This window comes from Aphelocoma coerulescens, chromosome 4, assembly GCF_041296385.1.
Source record: "Aphelocoma coerulescens isolate FSJ_1873_10779 chromosome 4, UR_Acoe_1.0, whole genome shotgun sequence".
In the NCBI taxonomy this organism is placed as follows: domain Eukaryota; kingdom Metazoa; phylum Chordata; class Aves; order Passeriformes; family Corvidae; genus Aphelocoma; species Aphelocoma coerulescens.
Genome location: NC_091017.1, coordinates 46,807,598 through 46,828,073, shown reverse-complemented (window position 1 = coordinate 46,828,073; position 20,476 = coordinate 46,807,598). Strand labels below are relative to the sequence as shown.

General features: G+C 37.9%; 1 protein-coding gene across 1 annotated transcript in view; it reads right to left on the bottom strand.

Annotated features, from left to right (window-relative positions):
- Positions 1 to 20,476, bottom strand: part of SNX25 (sorting nexin 25) — an 83,746-nt gene that overhangs the window by 28,018 nt on the left and 35,252 nt on the right. The window contains exons 5-7 of the mRNA XM_069013866.1: positions 20,288 to 20,474; positions 14,435 to 14,505; positions 3,913 to 4,103 (exon numbers count right to left, since the gene is read on the bottom strand). Coding sequence (XP_068869967.1) covers positions 3,913 to 4,103; positions 14,435 to 14,505; positions 20,288 to 20,474 — 449 coding nt within the window. The remainder of the gene's footprint in view (positions 1 to 3,912; positions 4,104 to 14,434; positions 14,506 to 20,287; positions 20,475 to 20,476) is intronic.

The window sequence follows — 20,476 nt, the reverse complement described above, 5'->3', positions numbered from 1 at the left end:
TTATCAGCCTCCACAGCAACCCTTCAAATCCTGTTAACTCGAGAGCAGCTTCCGGGTTTGGAAAAACCAGACGCTTTGCTGTTGCCACATCAATTCCCTGCTAAAAACAGGAATGTAACATATATCACAGCTGGTCACAGGCTCTGCCTAAGACCAGGAAAGGGTTAGGTTTTTCTATTTTTTTCCGCTGAGTGGGGTGCTTTGACCAGCATCCCTAGCATGAGTACACAGAAGAGACTTGGCCCTGGCCCTACAGAGCAGAGACTTGGTCTTGTTAAATCCCGAAAGAGTCCTAAACTCTCTCTGGACAGGAACACAGAACAACTAGTTCATTTAGGTTTGCACAGGCACCAGGCAAAGATTAGATGCACTGTAGTATATTTCTTTGCAACACACCAGATTCCCATTCACTACAACCACATTGACCTATAATGAACAACCCAAATAAAGCTGGTTACAGCACCACAGATGGTTGGGATGAACAGCATTTGAGTCACTAGAGGAATTTCTGCTGGGATAATGGCATACAGTCAGACTCCAGGACTTCTGGTTGCTGCTTTGGATTTTTTCCTTTTTTTTTTTATTTGTAGAAGCCAGGAATAAGTGGAATGCAAAAACCAATACTGATAAATATCTTTCTCCATGTTGCATTTTAAAAAACCCTTAACTAATGCTATGTCTGTATATTGACTAGAATTTAAGCCTGTATTCATCTTGTTATGTTTTAAAAAGAAGCAAGTGATCAGAAGACTGTCTCTTTCACATACAGCAGTAGCTGAACTAAATGCAATGGTTATTTAAGTATCAGGAAGTACACTAACCACATAAGGTACCAGACTATTTTACTGCACATACACTAATGTAAAAATCCCTGCCTTGAGACTCACATGTTCACAAATATACCTCTGTCATAAGAAAATCCATCACCAGGCAAGAGGGTGACAACAATTGAATCTTGTTTTCTTAATATTCCCAAATTCTGTACTGTGATGTACCCTGACATAACATGATCTTACAACTGAAGCTCAGAAATCGCAGTGAAAATCTGGTAAGTCACCAGTTCAATCAACATCTATTCACAGAAGCAGTGGAAGCAAGGTTTTCTGCAGGAGTTTCATCTTAGTCCTCATCAGCTGGATTATGAACATGAGCTGGTTCCACCTCAAAATACACTCAGATGGTTTCCTTGCTATTTCACAGCTAGTTAAGGGTCAGATCCTCAGACCTCCTCCTAGAACCCACAATTTACAAAACAGCTCCGCTAAGAAGATGCTGTTACTCCATACATCAAATCTCACAGACAAGGTGGTGTGGCTGTTGTGCTCAGCTCAACAGAGGAAAAAAATATTTCACTGAATAAACACAGACAACAAGAATTCAACTAATTACTGCAGTACTGTGCAGGCACAATTTCTAAGAAAAAGGACTAAAACTGCACTGACTATTAAGAGATGCTTTATATATTACACTAATTTAAACTGCATTTTCTCTGAAAACAAATCTAACACCATGAGCAGAGTTTAAATCAAGATCAGAGGCAATGACAGAATTGAGATTCAGAGAGTAGCTGTGGTTTGTCTGTTTATTTGCTTATAAGCATTTGATTATAAATCACATATTTAGGATTTCCCTAGAGAACCTGGATTCAGGAAAATTAGATGAGTGAAACATGTACAGAATCAAATGAATAAAAAAACACAAGACTGCATAATCAAACAGAACATTGACAGCTCCAAATAATCCATCTCCACATATAAACCCATAACCAGAACATGCATTAAAGACTTTTTACCAGCAATGCCATTGCTCCCCTAACTACTGAAGTCAAGAAAAAGCTTTCTATAGGATGCATAAGTGAAATCAAAATACTTTAGTTCACTAGTCAACTCTTTGTTCAACTAGTACCAAAAATTCCCCAAAGTTAATAATGTATTCGAGTTTCTGCACTACACTTACATAAAATATTAATTCAAAACACCTCAGTAAATGCCCCTTTCTGACCTCTTTCATGCAAGTTGAAGAAAGGAAGGCAAACTTAAAGTTTCTTCTACAAAAGCTAGTAATTCTGCAACTTAGATGCTACCTTAAAAGAAAAGCTGGCACAATCATACTCTAAGGAGTCACCAGCTGCAACATACCAATATATCTTATCTACTAAATCCCAAACAATGCCTTTCCCTTTTGCTGAGAAAAGAGCCTGAGTGTTCAGTCAATACTGCCCAAATAGGAGGGGCCAACAATCCAAAGTAACACCGGCTGTCTTGAAATAAGAACCCAGACTGCAGCTACCGTAGTGCTAAAAGAGGACGGGAAGAAGCAATAGTGAAAAAAGACTGCTTCCTCAGCTAAGCCCTGGGAATTTTTCTGTGCTCAGAAGGGGACAGCATGACCTCCATCTCTCAGCCTCCCTCAGCTTCTTTGCTGGCGATGGAGAACTGGGGACAACAGAAGAGAGAAGCAGTTTTCATATTTTCTACACTGACATGACTGTAGAGGGGTTCTAGGACTTCATCACAGAAACATCAAAAGCTTAGAAGAAATAAGTGCCTCAGATCCCACTCTTTTCACCATCCACACAACAAATGCCTGTGCAAGTAGTCATTCTTGCTATTAATAGTACCATTAACTCAATATTGAGCTGCTCATTGGTATACTTGCAGGATATAACCCCAGGTCAGCAACTCCCACTAAAATATCCCATTGGCCTAGAAAACATGCAACATCAGCTTCAGGAATTCCTTTGATTTTAGTTATTATATTTTATTATACCCCTGACCAATCCCTGCCCCTATCAAGTGCATCTTCACTACTGGACTCCATTCTTGAACAATCTTATGTCACCGTGTATCTATCCAGAAAAGTTCATAACATCTCAGCAGGCTTCAAAAGTGGCATCACTGGCTCATGCAGTGCTGCCACATGCTCCCCTCTTTCTTTTTCTCCTTGGCACCTCTCATTACACCCAACTTCAGGAAAGAGATCAGGACTGCCTTGGCACAATCTATGACACACCATCTGAAATCATGCTTTAAAGACAAGTGGGGAGTAGGGAATCACTCTGTTTCAGACCTTACTCAAGAAAAACAAAATACAAAAAGTAGGAGCTATTTCTCCATCATACTACTTCTTCTAACATTCTACTAAGTTACAATTATTATAAGGACATAATGAAAATGAAAGATCCCGGCATAAAGAGATAAGCTATCCTCTACCTACATGAAAAGCATAAAATCTTCTTTCACATTTGAATGTATCAACTACTGTGCTTTGCCCAAAGGGAACAGAGTAGATTACAAAAGAAGTCACTAAAACTTTTAAAGATTTGCAAAGCTAAGTAGTCATTTTATTTTTGTTGATGTTGGCCAACACAACAGTAGTTATTTCTAATTGCAGACTACAGTGGTATTGAAAACCAGCATTTAGTCATAGCAGCTTTACCTGTTGCAGAGTTTTTCTGCAACAACTACCCTGAATTTTGTCAATTGCCTTCCACAAGTGTTTACTTTTGAATAATTTAATATTTTCAAAACCCACATATTTCCCAAAGTGAATATAATGAGGGCCAAAGAAATATTGCACATACGTTGGCAATCTTTTATTTGAAAGCAAGTTGCTACTTTCATAAAGGCTGCTACCATGTCCTTATTAGCTCCCTACATGTGGTATGTCTGAAAAATCACACGTGCTTACAAGCCACTCGATCCTTTATGAAGTTTCACATTGAGCAATATTCCAAGCTGAGTGATCAATGTGTCTTTTTGAGTACTTCAGTAATCTTTTCCCACAGTAAATAAACCATGCAGCAATTAATTTGCACTTGACTCCTGGGGGAAGGGAGGGATTAACAACAGTGAGGTAACATGACCCAGTGCTAACACATTTAGAATGACCTTCAGACAATGCGATTTATACCTTCTGACTTGGAGGGCCATCGCCTTCATCAGAAATGCCATCTTCCTGCTGATCATAAGCAGGGCCTCCCAGGAGCCTTATTCTCTTCTCACATTGCTTCTTTGCCACTGTCAGCTGATTAATATACCTCTTCACATTGCGAGCCCTTAGTAGGTCAGCTTTCATTGCTGCAGTTTCTTTTCCTTTTGAATCTAAGAATAAAGCAAATCATAAACAGTATTTTATGGCATGAAAATGTCATTGTACCACTGCCTCTGTGACCTGTCTGATTAAAGCATCTGTCATTCATTAATAAACTGTGCTCATCAGTACAGATACTGGCAAGTTTGTATTTGAAACAGAACGATGATTTTGAAACAATCTACAATGATAACTCAAGGGTTTACACAAAAGGGTTGAGAAAAAAAAAATCCGTATTCAAATGCATAGCGAAACCTGACCCCTCCAGCTCTCTTCTCATACTTTGTTGGAAGACACAGTCCAAGACCTCTACTATGGGATGTACATTTATCAGATGGCATTAGGAAGTTACCTACAGCCATGGTATATGATAACACGTGGAGCTGATGGCCTAGGTACCATAGCATTGACTGCCTGGATCACGAGGGACTGGGCTCTCTTCCCCCCAGCCCAGATTCCCACACATCTTATTTGCAAACCCAAACTTCTTGTGCCTGATGTGAACAGCATATCATACAATATCCCCTCCAGACAACTGACCAAAGCTCCCTCAAGATGGTCAGATGACTAAGAAAAAAAAAAAATCTCTGAATGCCACATCAAGACTGCATAGTACTGTTAAAAAGTAAAGTAACATGAAGATGACAGTCAGCTGCATAAGACTTAGTAATAGCCAGTGTAATGTTTGTGTACTCTACATTGCAGCCTCTTCAGCTAATTACCAGGATCTAAAAAAAGAAGCAGCAGATAAAGCAGATCTAAAACCCTATTGTGTGGAAATCATGTTTAGTATCTGCAGGATGCAACTGATTCACATTTATACACTGGTTTTATTTTCCTATTGCTCAGCGATAACACTCATGCTTTTTTGGGCTGCAGCTATTACTCAGTAGCAAAGTACTTGGCTTGCACTTGGATTATCTGATTGCTCAGGGATAAATAGTAAAGATCTACTCTACTGTGTTTTCAAAATATTAAATGCTAGCAAAACCATGTAGATAAAACCAGCATTCCATTTTCACAACATTTCTTGTTAAGAAACAACTACAGAGTTACATTTGTGAACACATACACAGCAAAAAGGAAATCTCTCAGAAACTATTTAAAATACCTATTTTAAGAAAGTTTCTAATACATTATGTCAACTTCTCCTTTTACAACTGTTTTTACCCTTTTATTTCCACATGTAAGTACTGCATGCAACTCTGAGTTTTGTCATTTACATACTGAAGGACAACTCAAGGTGCATGGAGCTCCCTGAAGTTCTACACATAATTGAGTCCAGATATTCTCCCATTATCTTTTCCCATATTTTTAATCTCACTTGATTTGCTGCACGTATCTATGTCGGTAGGGATGCTTCCTGATACAAATATTCTTAATATTTTAATGGATGAGTATCATTTGCATCTGAGCTGCCATATAATAGTGAACTAAAGAGATGATACTCACTGAAGCAAATGATAAAATTACTTTACTTAAAAAAAAAAAAAAAAGCCATCTGTTTTCCTGGCATGTTATCTCCACAGGGAAGTCAACAGAGCATTTAATTTTATGTTTCAGTTCCCTAAACAGAGGTACCAGTATTAATGAGAGAAAAGGAAAGGAAAAGACCTTAAGGACAAAGGAATGCCCTCCCTCAAATCAAAACATTTACAGCTATTACAAATAAAGGAACAGAAGTTTAAAGTGAATATTAAACCCCAACCTTTTCCCTGCTGCACTTGACTCTAAGATGATTTTTTTAAAGTTCCCAATTCTTTCAATAGTTTAAATGCTTTGAGTTCAAAATGCATACTTGAAATCCCACTTCTGAAAAACCACAAACAGTACAATGCAATGACCATTCAGCCTTCTTAAAACAAAAGTACCCCTCTTGGTAGAAACAAGGCATTCTTGAAGGGTTTTTGAAGTATGCATGTCTACTTTACCTGAAGTCTTATCATCCTGTGACTGCAGCAGGCCTCCAGAAAGGATTAATGAGCCTACTGCTTCTAGTGATTATTTCCTGTCTTAACAGAGATCCTTCAGAAACATTTACCTCAGCTCTTCATATCCAAAAGGAGCCACTCCACCCAAGAATCACTCAGGGCAGTGATAAAGATCACACTGCCAGCCTGTTCCTGCTCCATGGATAAACAGGTCTAGTCACCATGAAAGCCTGGCAGTGACGTCCTTCACAAATAAACAAGAGGCTGATGAAAAGCAGAGCAGCACAGAATGCAGCTAATGTGCTATGGTGCAGGAAAGATAGCGTGGACTTACACTGAGCATCACTTCCCTCTTCCAAATTATGAAAGATAAGGTAGCAGAAATCAGGAGGAGCATTTTCAGCTCAACTGGAGAAGGTTAGGTAGATCACTGTTTTTCTCCTAACCCTAATTTCCTTTTGAGATTTTAGGGATTTTCAGATCTAAACTGCTCTTTTCATATTAAACTACATTTTTCATACTAAGCACTATCAAAAAGATGTTTTAAGTTATAAAGATTTCTCTTTTTAATCTATTCTTGTCTGATTCCACCATCACCAGAATACCAAGACACAATTAAGAGTGATTTTTCCCATTTCTGAGTATCATCAAAGATGATGTTCACTACATTCAGGTATCACTGCATAAGCCAAATAAAACCAGAAACACACAAAAGGAAAGGCATGCATGTATTCACATACCCTCCAGTGAGCTTCAACAAATGGAAAAGAAGTAGATATATGCTACTAAGACACTGTTTCACCACAATGCAAGGGGGAAAAAAGCATCCTTTGAGTAATATTTTTTTAACTAGTAACAACTTTACAGTTTGGGTATGTTTCTAAAGAAATATTATTAAAAACAAGCAAAAATCACTCTTCATCAGCAAGACAAGAAATATGCTACACAGGCACTTCCTCCCCATGAGCTGCATACACATTTACCAGCAGCAACTGAGCAGAGCCTCCATCTCCAAAGGAGCAAAGTGTCTTTCATTGACTCCCTCCAAAATAATTCTCCTTATCTGGGGAAATTTTGACAGGACGTGCACTGCCATGGAGGAACTTCAAATCCCAAAGCGGTATTGTGCACCTCTCCCAAAGGCAACCAAATGCAATTAGTACCAAAAGCAGAATTTCAAACTCTGCTTATCAATCCACAGCTGTAGATAATTCAATTTGCACCAAACGACACTAAAATGCAAATGGTCCAAATGAACTCAAACTTACCAAGTAATCAAAGCTATGCTACCTGTACAAATTGTTTTATTCTATGCATTTTTGCCCCTCTGCAGTGATTTCTGACAAAGCTTCAACATTTTCTTCTAAATCACTCATTACTATCTTGATTTAAGCTAGAAGTATATCCCCAGAAGCATATTGTAGAGCCCACCAAAACGATTTCTGAGAAGTGATTTCTCAGGCCTAATTTTCTTTCCTCTTTTTTTTTTCCTGTGGTGGCTTTGCTACTTGAGCAAGTTTATATGTATTAAATACATCAAACTGCAGTACATATTCACACCATCCATTCTTCAGTCAGAATGGGGCCTTCCAAATCTTCATGCCAAAAGATGTCACTTATAACCCTTAAGCACACTGAAGGATACAAAAAAATAATATGAATTTGCTTAAAGTAGAAACTTAATTGTATTTTAGACCTGCATGATCCATCCCCTCTCTTAATAGTACCAGCAAAAAGGCAGAGATTTCTCATTTTACCTGCAGAGTTACATATGGCAAAAGCATGAATAAAATAGAAAGTACAAGTTCTTGTTCCTTTACAGCTTCAGTAGCTACAGGTCCGTGACACCTGGCAGCATGTACAACAGCACTGAGCAACCTGACCCATCACCAAATGAGCAACACATATGCTCACCATCATAAGCTTTTTTGCAAAACTTTTTCCAAGAGCCAGGTTAAGCACATACAGGGCCTCCTAAATGCCATGCTGAAGTACTTAAGTAGTGAACATCTACATAACATTTTCGTGTAACCTTACGTATATAACTTTAAAGTCTTTACAGACCTCCTCCAACTCTTAGAAACTTTGAATTACACATTTTCAAAGCCTACATAGGCCTGGAAAAGCATTTGTTCAATTCTGCAAGAGCAGAATTTTTACAAATAGCACACATGGTTCTTCTACTGCCCACGGTCCAACAAAGGGAAAAGCAGCTCTACTGTGGTTGGACTAGAGATTGAGTAAAAAAAAGTGCTAAATCCCAAACATTTCCAGAAACAGATCTGAGAAAAGGGATTTACAGAGATATCATGGACAAGTTAGGCACTGATCATTAGCAATGCATAGTACAACACAGCCTCCCACTCACAGCCACAGCTGAGAAAAACAAAAAGGCAAGTGGCAGTAAGGTAAATCTGAGCACAGGAGTCAGTATGTACTATACAGCAAAATAACATCCACCACAGATAGCCTCTGTCTGCAGGTCCTCGCATCCCTTTGGCCACGTCTATCTGACCAGTCAGCCTCTTCCCTCCCTCTTCCCCTGATCAGCATCTCTCCAAACCAACTGAGGACAAGATGAATTATCATCACTAGCAGACACAAAGGATCTCAGAAAAAAGAAAAATTTCCCCTATAAACTTGATTTGAAAATCACAAATAAAAACAAATAAATATACCACAGAATCTGTAGCCTTTACCCTCATCCACATGGATTTCCTCCACACTTACTGCTTGAGCATGACATGCAGGCACAATGTCAGCTCTTTATGCCTTGCCAGAAAACTGTGCAAAAATAATTGAGCATGAATGTTTATTCCTGTGTGGAGGATGCAGGTCAGGGGGAGGAATCATAATACAGTTTTGACATAATTAAGTTACACGGCATCTGCAATATGCTGGAACACACAAGTATCCATTTTACTTCACTCTAAATTATCATCCTGACAAAACCCACACATCACAACCCACAAAACCAAGCCAGCCTCGAGCCCCAGGTTTTTTTCAAAAGTCCCTTTTTACAGCTGAACATTCAAGCCTCTTTCAGAGCCATAGCAGCTGAGAGGCCTGCTCACAGACAGTTCTGTTTCTGTGCCACTTGTCAGCTTTGCTTATAAAAGCAAATATCTAGACACACAGTGGGAAGGCTCAGCGGGAGAAATCTTCTGCTGCAACGCAGCAGACCTCCCCACACAGAAATGGCTGCTTATTCAATCTGTCTCACAATCCCTGCTTGAAAACGAGCAGTTTTCTCAACAGGGATGCCCTGGGGTCGATTACACTGTAGTGTCTGAAAAACACTCCCATCCAGTCATCCGAGGGTGGTTTTCAGTCATGCTGTGAAGTCATGTGTAAGGCAGAGGGCACAGAAAATTAAAAGGCAAATCAAACAAATCTCTTTACAAAATATTCTTAAAAAAAAAAAAAAATCTGTTGAGAGATTTGCTCTGTGTTGCCCTAACACAAGATACAGGCCTTCACGCATTTTTGGGTTTGTTTTAAAAAGAGGCTAGTAAAAAGAGAACCATGCCAGAATTCTTGTAGGGTCCTGTAATACAATTTCAGTATGAGAAGAAACAAAAATATGTCTGTTAAAATTACATCCAGTGTATTTAAACAGTTTCTTATTCATGTTACAGCAAATATAAAGTTGTTATAGCAACTTACTTTTGTTGCTATTTCCTGATTGATGTTTTTGAAACCTTTTCTTTACGAAAATTAAGATTTACTCTTGCTTCTAGAAACTTGCATATCATCATCTGTCATTCATGTTACAATGCCCAGTCCAGGTATTTGTCCTTTTACAAACTGCTTTAATAGATCAAAATGCAGTAAGGGTTTTTAGATAAGCATTTAGAGTCCTCCAAAATTTTTAGCAGATAAGATAGATTTTTGTAAAAAAAAAAAAAACAAACAACCGAAAAACAACTAAAATACTTAAAATGCAGTTTAAATTTTAATTTGGTTCAGCACTTAGAAGGAATCATTATCAAAAGGTAAGACGAGGAGTGTGGTTTACAGTTAAAGGTGTAGAAGGATGTGATTCTTCTAACCATAGCACATGTGACTGTAGGGAAGGGTACCATCTGAAAATACCGATAGGAAAAAAAACCAAACACAAGTTAAAAAAAGAAAGAAAGAAAAAAAACACTAACAAAACTACCACCAAAACCAAGCCTCCTCCTACAGTCACTGCTTGAGTGATCATGACCATTGAAGAAGAAGATACACAGGAAGGCACTGTTGGAGAAGTGGAGAAGTAAGGCAGATACACGTACACACCAGATTCTGTGCTTTTGTGCCAGTGTACGTGAGGGAAGTAGCCCAGTGTCACCATGCAAGGTAACAGCTTCTATTTACAGTGGCCTGCACTGCTCCAAAATAAACTATCTATGCCTCTGGAAACAATAATGCTGCATTAGGTTTCTTATTCAACTTTAGCAACAGCCAAAACCAATTCTCCTGGACACAGAAATTTTATCATCCAGCCACAACTGGCATCATACTGCAAACCTCTCAAATTACTTTGTGTCTCAACTTTTTGGACCTTTGACTCTCTCAGGGAGTCAAATGCAAAACTTACTGCTTAACATGAATCAGATGCTTTTGTACATTTTCTTTTGCTCTCTTATGCTCACATGCAGAATATTCAAGTGATAGAAATCTGAAAAGAAAAAAAAACCTATAATATGCCATTTTTTAACTACAGAGGGTTTAATACATTGATGTTTAGAAGTACTTTAAAGTACTTTCTGATTATTTATTAGAGGGTCCTAACAGATAAATATTTTGCCAATAGGTGGCACCAGCACTAGTTAAAACGTGTAAAGAACCCTGTCCTTACTGAGCAACAAGCTTTCCTCTCCAACCTTACTGGGCACCAACATTAAATGCATACTTTGGTATCACTACATAAAATAGTAAAAAGGTCAGGTAAATGTAGCTCCTGTGAGAAGTCATCAGTTTGAAATCTGGTCCGCAGGCTACTCATCCTTTAATAATAGACAATCTTTTTAGAATAATAGACAATCTTTTTAGAAAAAATAAATATTTTTGGTCAGTTTTAGAGACTTAATTATGTCTCCTTAACCAATAGCAAAGGTCCACAATCCTGCTCAGGCATACCTATTGCTAGTTACACGGTTGTACAACACTTCTTTTCCTAAGCAAATTATAAATTGTAGCTAAGCACTCACTACTGCAGAGTTTTGGCCACCTCTGCTACACTAACTGCTCCTCAGGTCTTTTGTTATACCTTCTTGTATTGAAAACACTGCCTCAGGAAGCTCCCATAACGCAAATTGATGGAGAGTGAGATGGCTCTCGTGTGGGACCCCACCTGAGTACTGCATTCAGTTCTGGGAACCTCAGCACAGGAAAGACATGGACCTGGTGGAGCAGGTCCAGAGGAGGGCCATGAAGATAACCAAAGGGGTGGAACACCTCTCCCAGGAAGAAAGGCTGAGAGAGCTGGGATGGTTCAGTGCATAGAAGAGAAGGCTTTGGGGACGCCCAATTGCAGCCCTTCTGTACTTAAGAGTCCTGTAAGAAAGATGGGGACAGACTTTTTAGCAGAGCCTCTTGCAGTAGGACAAAGGGGCAATGGTTCTAAACCAAAAGAGAGACAATTTGCATTATATAAAAGGAATAAGTATTTTACAATGAGGTTGATGAAACACTGGAACAGGCTGCCCAGACAGGTGGTACATGCCCCATCCCTAGAAACATTCAAGGTCAGGTGGATGGGACTCTCAGCAATCTGGTCTAGTTAAAGATGTACCTGCTCATTGCACAGGGGTTGGAGAGACTATTTTTAAAGGTCCCTTCCAACCCAAACCACTCTATGATTCTATATCCATGTACGTACTATCTATCACTTGCTCTATTCTTACAGTTTGAGAGCAGACATCAGGCTCAACAGAATGCTGACCAGCCAGAGTTCAGCTGCTCTTGTGAACACCCAGGCACTACAGAAGCAGTTACATTTTCAGGACCCAAGTTTGCCATAGGCAAAAGGAAATAGCTATCAGTAAGACTATCTCTCGCCAGGTTGGAGTCAAGGCTAAGAGATGCCATGACACAGAAGGCAAGAGCTCAGTTACTAGCAGCAAAGGAGAGACTGGTGCATACGTCCAGCCACCATGCTCACACATCACTGCAGGTATGCGCCATGTGCCGGGTGAAAGGATTAAAAAGAGAAAAATAGAATGAGATTGTGCAAACACACTTTGATTTTACATAAAGCTTACATTTAGTTATTCACCATTAAATCCAGGGGTAGCGTTATGCTGTAGCATCCAGAAAGGGAAACATCAAAACGTGACGCTGAGTAACGTGGTAGTCTGTTCTACAAGATTTCAACAATCTTTATGTTACCAGTGAGTTGTGCTTGGTTTTTTTGTTGGCTTTGGTTTGTTTTAAGAAAGGTACCACAGCTTTTTTCTCTAACCTTTTCTTTTTAAAATTCAGGAGCATATTAGATTCCTTATCACATTAGGTAAAATTTCTCCATTTCCTTTAGGAAAAATAAGGAACAAAACAGCCTTCAGAACTAGATTTTACCCTCTACAGTTTTGATAGCCCTCTTAAAAGTTTATTGTACATAGAGCCTGAAATTTTTTGGTAGATGAAAACCTGAGTAGAATAACTGAAATTATAAATCTGCCCTAAATTTGTGTGAACTATAAAAAGACTGTATTGGATGCCTCTGTGGGGCATACTGTTTCACATGTGTCAAGCAAAAAAAAAAAAAAAAATCACCTTCTTCAGACAATGTGCATAACCACTGGCTATTTAATGAGCAAAAGGATTAGCCCCAATAGTCCCAAGGGCTAACAGAGCCAGCAGTGGTAATCAACCCTTAAATGATATACAAGGTTACCAGAGGAATAAACCAAAAAAAAAAGTCCATATCATAACACAAAACTTCAATGCAACAGCTAGTGAAATTTCTGTTAGATTTTTTTTTTTAGTACAGGTAGAAATCAAGAGCCCATAAAAATGCAGAATCAACTTTACCACATACCACCAGCTCTGTAATATTTTTATATCTATTCTGCAGTACCAGACACTTGTAGCTTCAGAGAAACGTCTTCTGTTCAGGATTTAGAAAAGTAGATATTTAAACAGATAAACTCAAGTGAGATAGAGGAAAATTAATTAATAAATAATTAATTGTAGGAGCCTAAACTGTATAAAAACATCCCCCAAATCAATTATTGTCTCAAAAAGACCAATGGTAGCACAAATGGAAATACAGGCTTAGCAAGATTTGATTTTTCATAAAGTTCTCAGAGTTAAATTCCCTGTTCTCATTTTATTACTTTATGAAACAGACTTCCCATCCAATTACCTTTCATCTGAAAAATATTAATATCTATTTCTATAATGTATCCTTGAATAAAAATCAATGCCTACTTTTATCTTGGTTTGATACAAGCAAGATATCCTACTGGAATGCAGATCTAGCTCTATTTTAGATTGTAAACAAAAAGCATTATTAGTGTTGACAACCTTTCTGAAACTTGAGCATGGACCTCAAGCTCTTGAAATTGCCCAAAATTTCCCCACCCCACAGCATGTTCATTTTCTGTTTCTGCATTTTTCATTACACTTGAATCACTTTTTAAAGTTTTCCTTTCTGATACAAGGGAAATAATTTTTTTTTAAACTTGAGAGATAGAGATTACATGAGAACCTAAAATCTTTTAGATTTATTTATAAAGAAAATAAATTTTCGTATCTGTTGCCTTTCTATTATGCATACTTAAGTATACCTGCCTAAGCAATTATTTGGTCTGTAATTTTGCCATTAAGATCATCTCCTGAAGATATGCCTCAATTTTAACATATTTTGAGAACCATATAAAGTAGTATATATAATAAATGTAAGTACAACTGTAATATGCACTGCTTTTAAAAAGGCAGACCTTGCCAAATCATTGCAGAAGGATTTAAGAGCACTCTTTATTGCAACTCAAAAACATAATACAATGAAGAGTCAAAGTCTGACTGACAATTATGCTGTATCATTCCTTCTTCTGTGTTTCAAAAAGAGAACAGACAGATTTTGAAGAACGGATTGTATGAAAAAGAAAGCAGAAATATGATTCTCAGCATATGAATTTGTAATGTCAGAAATCCTAGCTGCAGCAAGTTCTGAAAACAAATGTATCATAGATATGACCTTTCTCATGATCCATCAGCTTAGATGAAGATAGGGTGGGGGGATAATCATACCATGTGAGCTTCTGGAAGATTCAGACAAATGAAACAGAACCAAAATACTAAAGGCATAGCATTCCTAAAATCTGTCTAAAAAACCCACACACGCTGATTGCATATGCATGGCGGGAGTTCAAATAGCTTTTCAAAATGAAAACAACGGATATGACTTAAAAATGGACTCTTACCTTTCTGCCTCTTCACTTGGGGAATATTGCTGATTGTGGTTGCCTGAACTATTTCCACTACAATTTGATACCTAATTTTTAAAACAGTAGGGAATAAGGGTGAAGAGAGAGAAGAAAAAAAAAAAACACTGTATTAATTTTTACAAGGTCTTCTTCATACCGCACACTAAAGAATTAATAAAAATCAAAATACTTCTACTTCCTCCTCACCTGGAAACAGATTAATTTCTCAGTATACCTGCAACCTGGGAGCAGTGTGGACATGGAGTAGGGAAAACAGATTATCTTGAAACAAAAAGGAAACATCCAACTAACAATAACACTGTTCTCTTCTCTCAACTGATGGTACTGCATAGACAGGTAATGTTCACTAAAGACAATATAAAGTCACACTTTAAACATTAAATGTAAGTTTTCTGTAGGAAACCAGGATGGTAGTTCAGTTTAAAAGAAAAGAGCTGTCTGTAAGGTTCTTCCAGCTAATTCACTCAATACATATATGGAGCATATATAAATTCAGAGAAGAAAAAAATTACACTAAAATATGTAAAACATCAAAGTATTATAGTCCAGGAATAATTAAAACATATTTATCACCTAAAACTATATTACACAATAGCAGACTGTTAATGCAGCTAGCAAACTGAATTTTAAGTAAAACTGATTTTGTAACTAACAAATACTATGCACTCAGCAAAGTAAATGACTGTCAGTTAAATCTTTTATAAATGTCAAAGGTCTGGTCATAACACTGAAATTCCTCTCAATGCACTTACTTTGGTAGCTATTAATGCTGTTAAGAAAGCAAGTATTCCAGCGAATTTTCTATCTATCAAGTTAACTCTTAGATGAAAGCTGAAGCCTCCTGGAAAGGCTGTGACTACTTACTCTCCATTTATGAAAGAACATGTGATCCTTAAAACTATTTCCCCTTCTTTCATGTAAGCTTTTCTCACCAACATCACTCAATTCTCCCTCCCCATTTATCTTGCCTCCTATAACTCTTTTAGGATTTGGATTGTCTCTGGCTCTTTGTATAGGCACAGTTTTACACACATAGCATACACTACAGTTCCAGATTTTTTTTCTGCAGCAAATTCTTCAATTATCAAATTGAAACCTGAAAACCTGTTTGAAAGCCTGTAATTTTTCTAACACTACTTCCTTTTGCCATTACTGTATTTTGATTGTTTCCATCCACCACCAGAGTTCTTGCCCAGTCCGTCACAGAAAGAACAGCCCCAGAGTAACGGTGGTGTTGTGGTGCATAAGAACTCCCACATTTAATTCCCCACTCACCTAAGTGAGTGGGGACTTCCCAAATTATTCAGGGCAGCTCACCTGGACTTTTGTTGTATTGGTTATGTAATCTGTAAGTGTACTGTAGTGACACTCATCCACCTCACTCAGGTGTTGTGGGCTAACTGTGAAATCATGAATTTATCAAACAAGATACAGACAACCAACTGCACATGGAAGGAAGTTCTCACTTATCTTGCAAACCTTTTCCTTCCAGATCTACTCCCATTTGTTCACATTCATGGTTTCATATGTTTTTATTACCAATACTTAACATGGCATCTCTTTTTTTCTATTCTTTGCATTACTTTAAGTATGGGAGATGCTCTGAGTTACATCCTCAAAGATACAATTTAGTCTGTTCCTCCTGAGCATTGGGCTCTTGCTGCAACTACTCAATGGGAGTGCTGTACAACACTGCACCACAGAAACACCCCCCTGATTACACTGCCAGACCATGACCCTTTTCTCCCTGAAACTCTGTTCCAAATATTCTAGCTGCTAGGTATTCTGTGGTGTTGGTGAGTAAACATCTAAGGACATTTTAAATGTGATGTATTAATTTAACTTTGAAGAAGTGACTGTACTTGATAAACTGGACCCTTCATAGCCCCACATCCACATTACTTTCTTCTTCCCTATTCTCTATTATATTCATGCATTTCCCTTATTTCTTAAGTAAAAGATGATATAGAGCCAGTAGTAATGGTCTTTCTTACCATGAATTGTGTAGTGACTTTTTGCAGCTGCAATAATAAATATCAGAATAAATATAATGCTGATCCTGAGAGCAGAATAAAAACTATCTAGCTTACTTTCTTATCACTATTTGTTCTCAACTACATTTTTAACTCAGCATGTCTTTTATCTTTTGTCTTCTTTTGACAGAGAAAGTAAATGTTTCACATCTGATGTGAAAATTCATCTTTTCTTCCTTATTTGTAGCAGAATTCCAATTAATCCATGATAACTTCAGTCTGAGGGGAAATGAAGGTGAAATTTCACAGTTTAACTTTTTCTTCTTGAAAGACATAGGGACAACAATCATTGTGAAAACTTGATAATACAGGAATAAAAGTCTGCCTCCCTTCATGACAAGCATCAAAGAATGAAACATTATAAACAGTGAGTTTGAAGAACATTTGTAGATAACATTACAGTAGTCCCTTCTGTGAAAGCTTTGCTGGTTTGTTTTTCTCATCCATTCCCCCCCAAAATTCAACTTTTTAGAAGGTAAAGGTATGATAGGAAAGCAAACAAAAAAAAAACCAAAATAGCTCCTCAAAAATCAGCAAATTCCTTTTTATGAAAACATCAGCTCCCCCGATTTCTCTACAAAAATTAAAGGGGTATTTCCATAAAAACAATAGTGAACTTCCAAGAGATTAAGTGACCAAATGTTAGAAGTCCACTACAGATACTAACAAACTATGAATTCCTAAAGTATCTCCAAAATTAATAGTAAGTAGTTCCTACATCTTTTAAATGCATTACAAAAATAAAATCCATAAAAGCAATGCAGAAAATCAAGACAATATTTTCTTTTTAAGGTAGTGCTTCTAAGCTGGGAGAGAAACAAGATTTAGAAAATCCTAGCAGCATTATTATCCTTTCAGGGAGAGCTATTTGCACAGCAGAGAGCTTTACACTTGCTTACAAGGACACCCACATAGCCTCCCTCTCTTTTCTGACTTCCTGGCTGAGAGCAACACACACCCTTCACCCACAGGTTTCCACTGAACCATCCAGGGGTTTTCCCTGTCTTCCCCACCACAAATACCTGGCTATAATCACAATAAAGCCTAGCAAAACTCTGTTAATGAAATCAGTCTGGAAGGATGCCTTATCAGCCTTCCCTCCTGTACTGTCACGTGCATACACCAAGGAGCACCCAGGAGTCCATGCCTTCTTGACTGCGGTCAGTCAAGAGCCTGAGGAAATGTTTATCAGTGTCTCATGGCCTCTTGAATTGAGCAAGGTATTTTATCTTTATTTTATTAAATAGATAATAATCAATCTGCAAAGATAAGCATGACAGGAATGTTTAATAAAAAATAAGGAGTTCCCAGCAACTGTGGTGCCTTAGGATAAATTTCCCTTAAAGCCTACATGGAAAATTGCTACTGCTTGTATCTGTTCTTTACCAAGATGTTATGTGGCAACATTATGAGTAACAGGAGGAGGGGGCTTAGAGTTCATGAATGCCATGCACTGGCTTAGAATAGACACTAAAAAATTATTTCCAAATGAAACCACGAAAAGGAATTCTTAATGAGCATAATTACCCAGAATAGCATCTAACTGGGAAACTCTGTTTAAGTAAAACATGCCAGCAATTTATTTGTTGTAAGAGAACTGGAAGCATTTTCCCCACTGCCATCACTCCAACAGACTCTTACTGTGCTTCTCAGTGATAAGTGCACAACAGCTTAATTGTTTCTTCCTCTTGAACTCCTCCTTTATAGATTTGCCCTGTGGCTCACTGTTGTGAATTACAACCAGCCCCTTTTTTTTCTTCAATCCATATTGGGACCACTGTTTGTTTTTGTTAATGCAAATCTGTGAACTTTCACTGGTTAATCATGAAAGCTTTGCCAAATAGACTACACAAATTTGAGATGACTACAGGTGGGCCCATCACTCTCTGGGTGCTTCCACAGTGCTGGAACACAAAGAGAACAGGAATACCTTCTCCCACAGGAAATGCACTTTAACCATCAGCCCAGAGACTGGCTCTGTACAAACAGAGGATGGAAGAACACTGCCTCCAAAATCAAATACTACTTCTCTTCAAAAAGGAGATACATTTTCTCAGACATTTTCCATTAAAATACTGATCAGCTCAGACTGATCAACATTTTGTAGCATGTAGAGGAACACATTTCAAGATGATGGCACTTGGACTTCACAGATTAGAAAGGAAAAATGTAGGTGCAGCCAAAAGCACATTATTTCATAAAGCAAATCTGCTCCCTGGTATTAAAGAATGCAATTTAAAGTGACCTATCAGCTAAAAAGAGAACACACTGAGCATTAATGTGCTTGAACAACAACAACTTAAGAGTTGGGTTTCTTTTGAAACAAACAGATCCATTAGTGTGATTATGCTAATAAATACTTCAATTAGGTTTTAGGCAGAGTCTAATAGAGACTAATTTCTGCTCTCAGGAAAGGCACACTGTCCCAGAATAAAGAGCAAATTTTACAACAGATGAACAATAAGTAGCCAAGCAACAGAATCATTTCACCATCACCTTAATGTATTTTCCTATCCCAAAAATGCAAGTGGTTTCAGAATGAAAGAGAAGAACAAGAAAAAGTACAATGTTATTTATGCAGCCCACATACTCTATCCCAGTAAGCCATCTCTTGTTCTGATCAGGCCATGTCTAATAGAAGTTCAGGGCCACAAAAGATGACACAGAATTCACCAAATGTAATTGATACGCATGTGTATTTCAGATGTTGCTGCAGCCATTTGAGAAGAGAAAAAGCTGGCCTGCAGCAGCAACAGAGGGGAGCTGGGAAGAGGAAAAACTACCAGTTCTGGCTGGTGGTAAGAGCTTAGGACAAACACTCCAGAAATGGTTTCAGGAGCCTTCCAAGGCTTTGCTTTGCTCAACAAAACCAACTCAAGGATATCTAGGGAGGATCTACAGCAGTAGTATCTCTGCTCCCCGCTTCCCAGTCAGTTGTTCCTTATCCTTTCACATAAATCAGAAATCAGAGGAGAAACAGCTTAAAGATAAGGCAAGCATAAACAAGAGGTTCTTGGAAAAGCAGGCTTGAGATGCAGGCAATATCTCATACTAAAATGAAAGAAATAAGGAGACAGAGATGAGACAGGGAGTGGAATTAGTATGAATGTGAACAGGTGCTATTTGCATTAGAAAACAGGAACATCAAACAAACTCATGATATGTAGGAGCTCAGTGATGTTTTTTCTGTTTTTAACAAACTCTGTAGAGTACATTAACATGGTTAAGAAGTATGCAATTAGGAAACATCTTTCTGCAACAGTCCAGGAAAACCTCTCATCCAGTGGCAAAACGTGTTGGAACTCAAACCCCTTCTTTCCATGCCACAGAATCACAGCAAGCTGTTCTGAATGCTCAGTGTCCCTAGGGTCACTATGGTTCATAGTCACCAGACCACCATGGCCAGTCATAGTTCATAAAGATAATGAGAAGAAAACCATCCACACTAGTGGAAATTCAACATATTTCGTCTAGCTCCACTGAGGCAAGTTGCAAAGAAGAGTCCAGTATGCCTTTCATACATTTCAAGCATTTATCCCTTTCAACAGTACAGTCATCTCCAGAATACTACTAAGCAGAATTTTTATGCATTTTCTGCCACTGAGCTAAAATGCTGATTACATTAGAGATCTAACAAATGTTGTAGCTTATCATCCTTACTATCTCTGCTTCACCAAACAAAAAGAAATCTAAAATTAAGTTTAAAAAGAAAAATCACAATTCATTCAAATCTTAGTAATGGGCTGGAAAAGAAACATGTTTAGTTTTAAATGAGCTACAGTGAAACATTAAATACCTCAGTTGTTTCAGAAACTCAATATCGGAACTGCTGTTAATGAGCTTGATGAACTCCTCATAAGAAGGAGCATATGTGTAATCTTTCTTCTGATGCTCATTCATCTGTTCTCTATACTCCAGCTGGCTGAGTAGCATTCGGTTAATATAATCTGGATCACTCAGCAGTTCCACCGCTGGTTTCAGTACT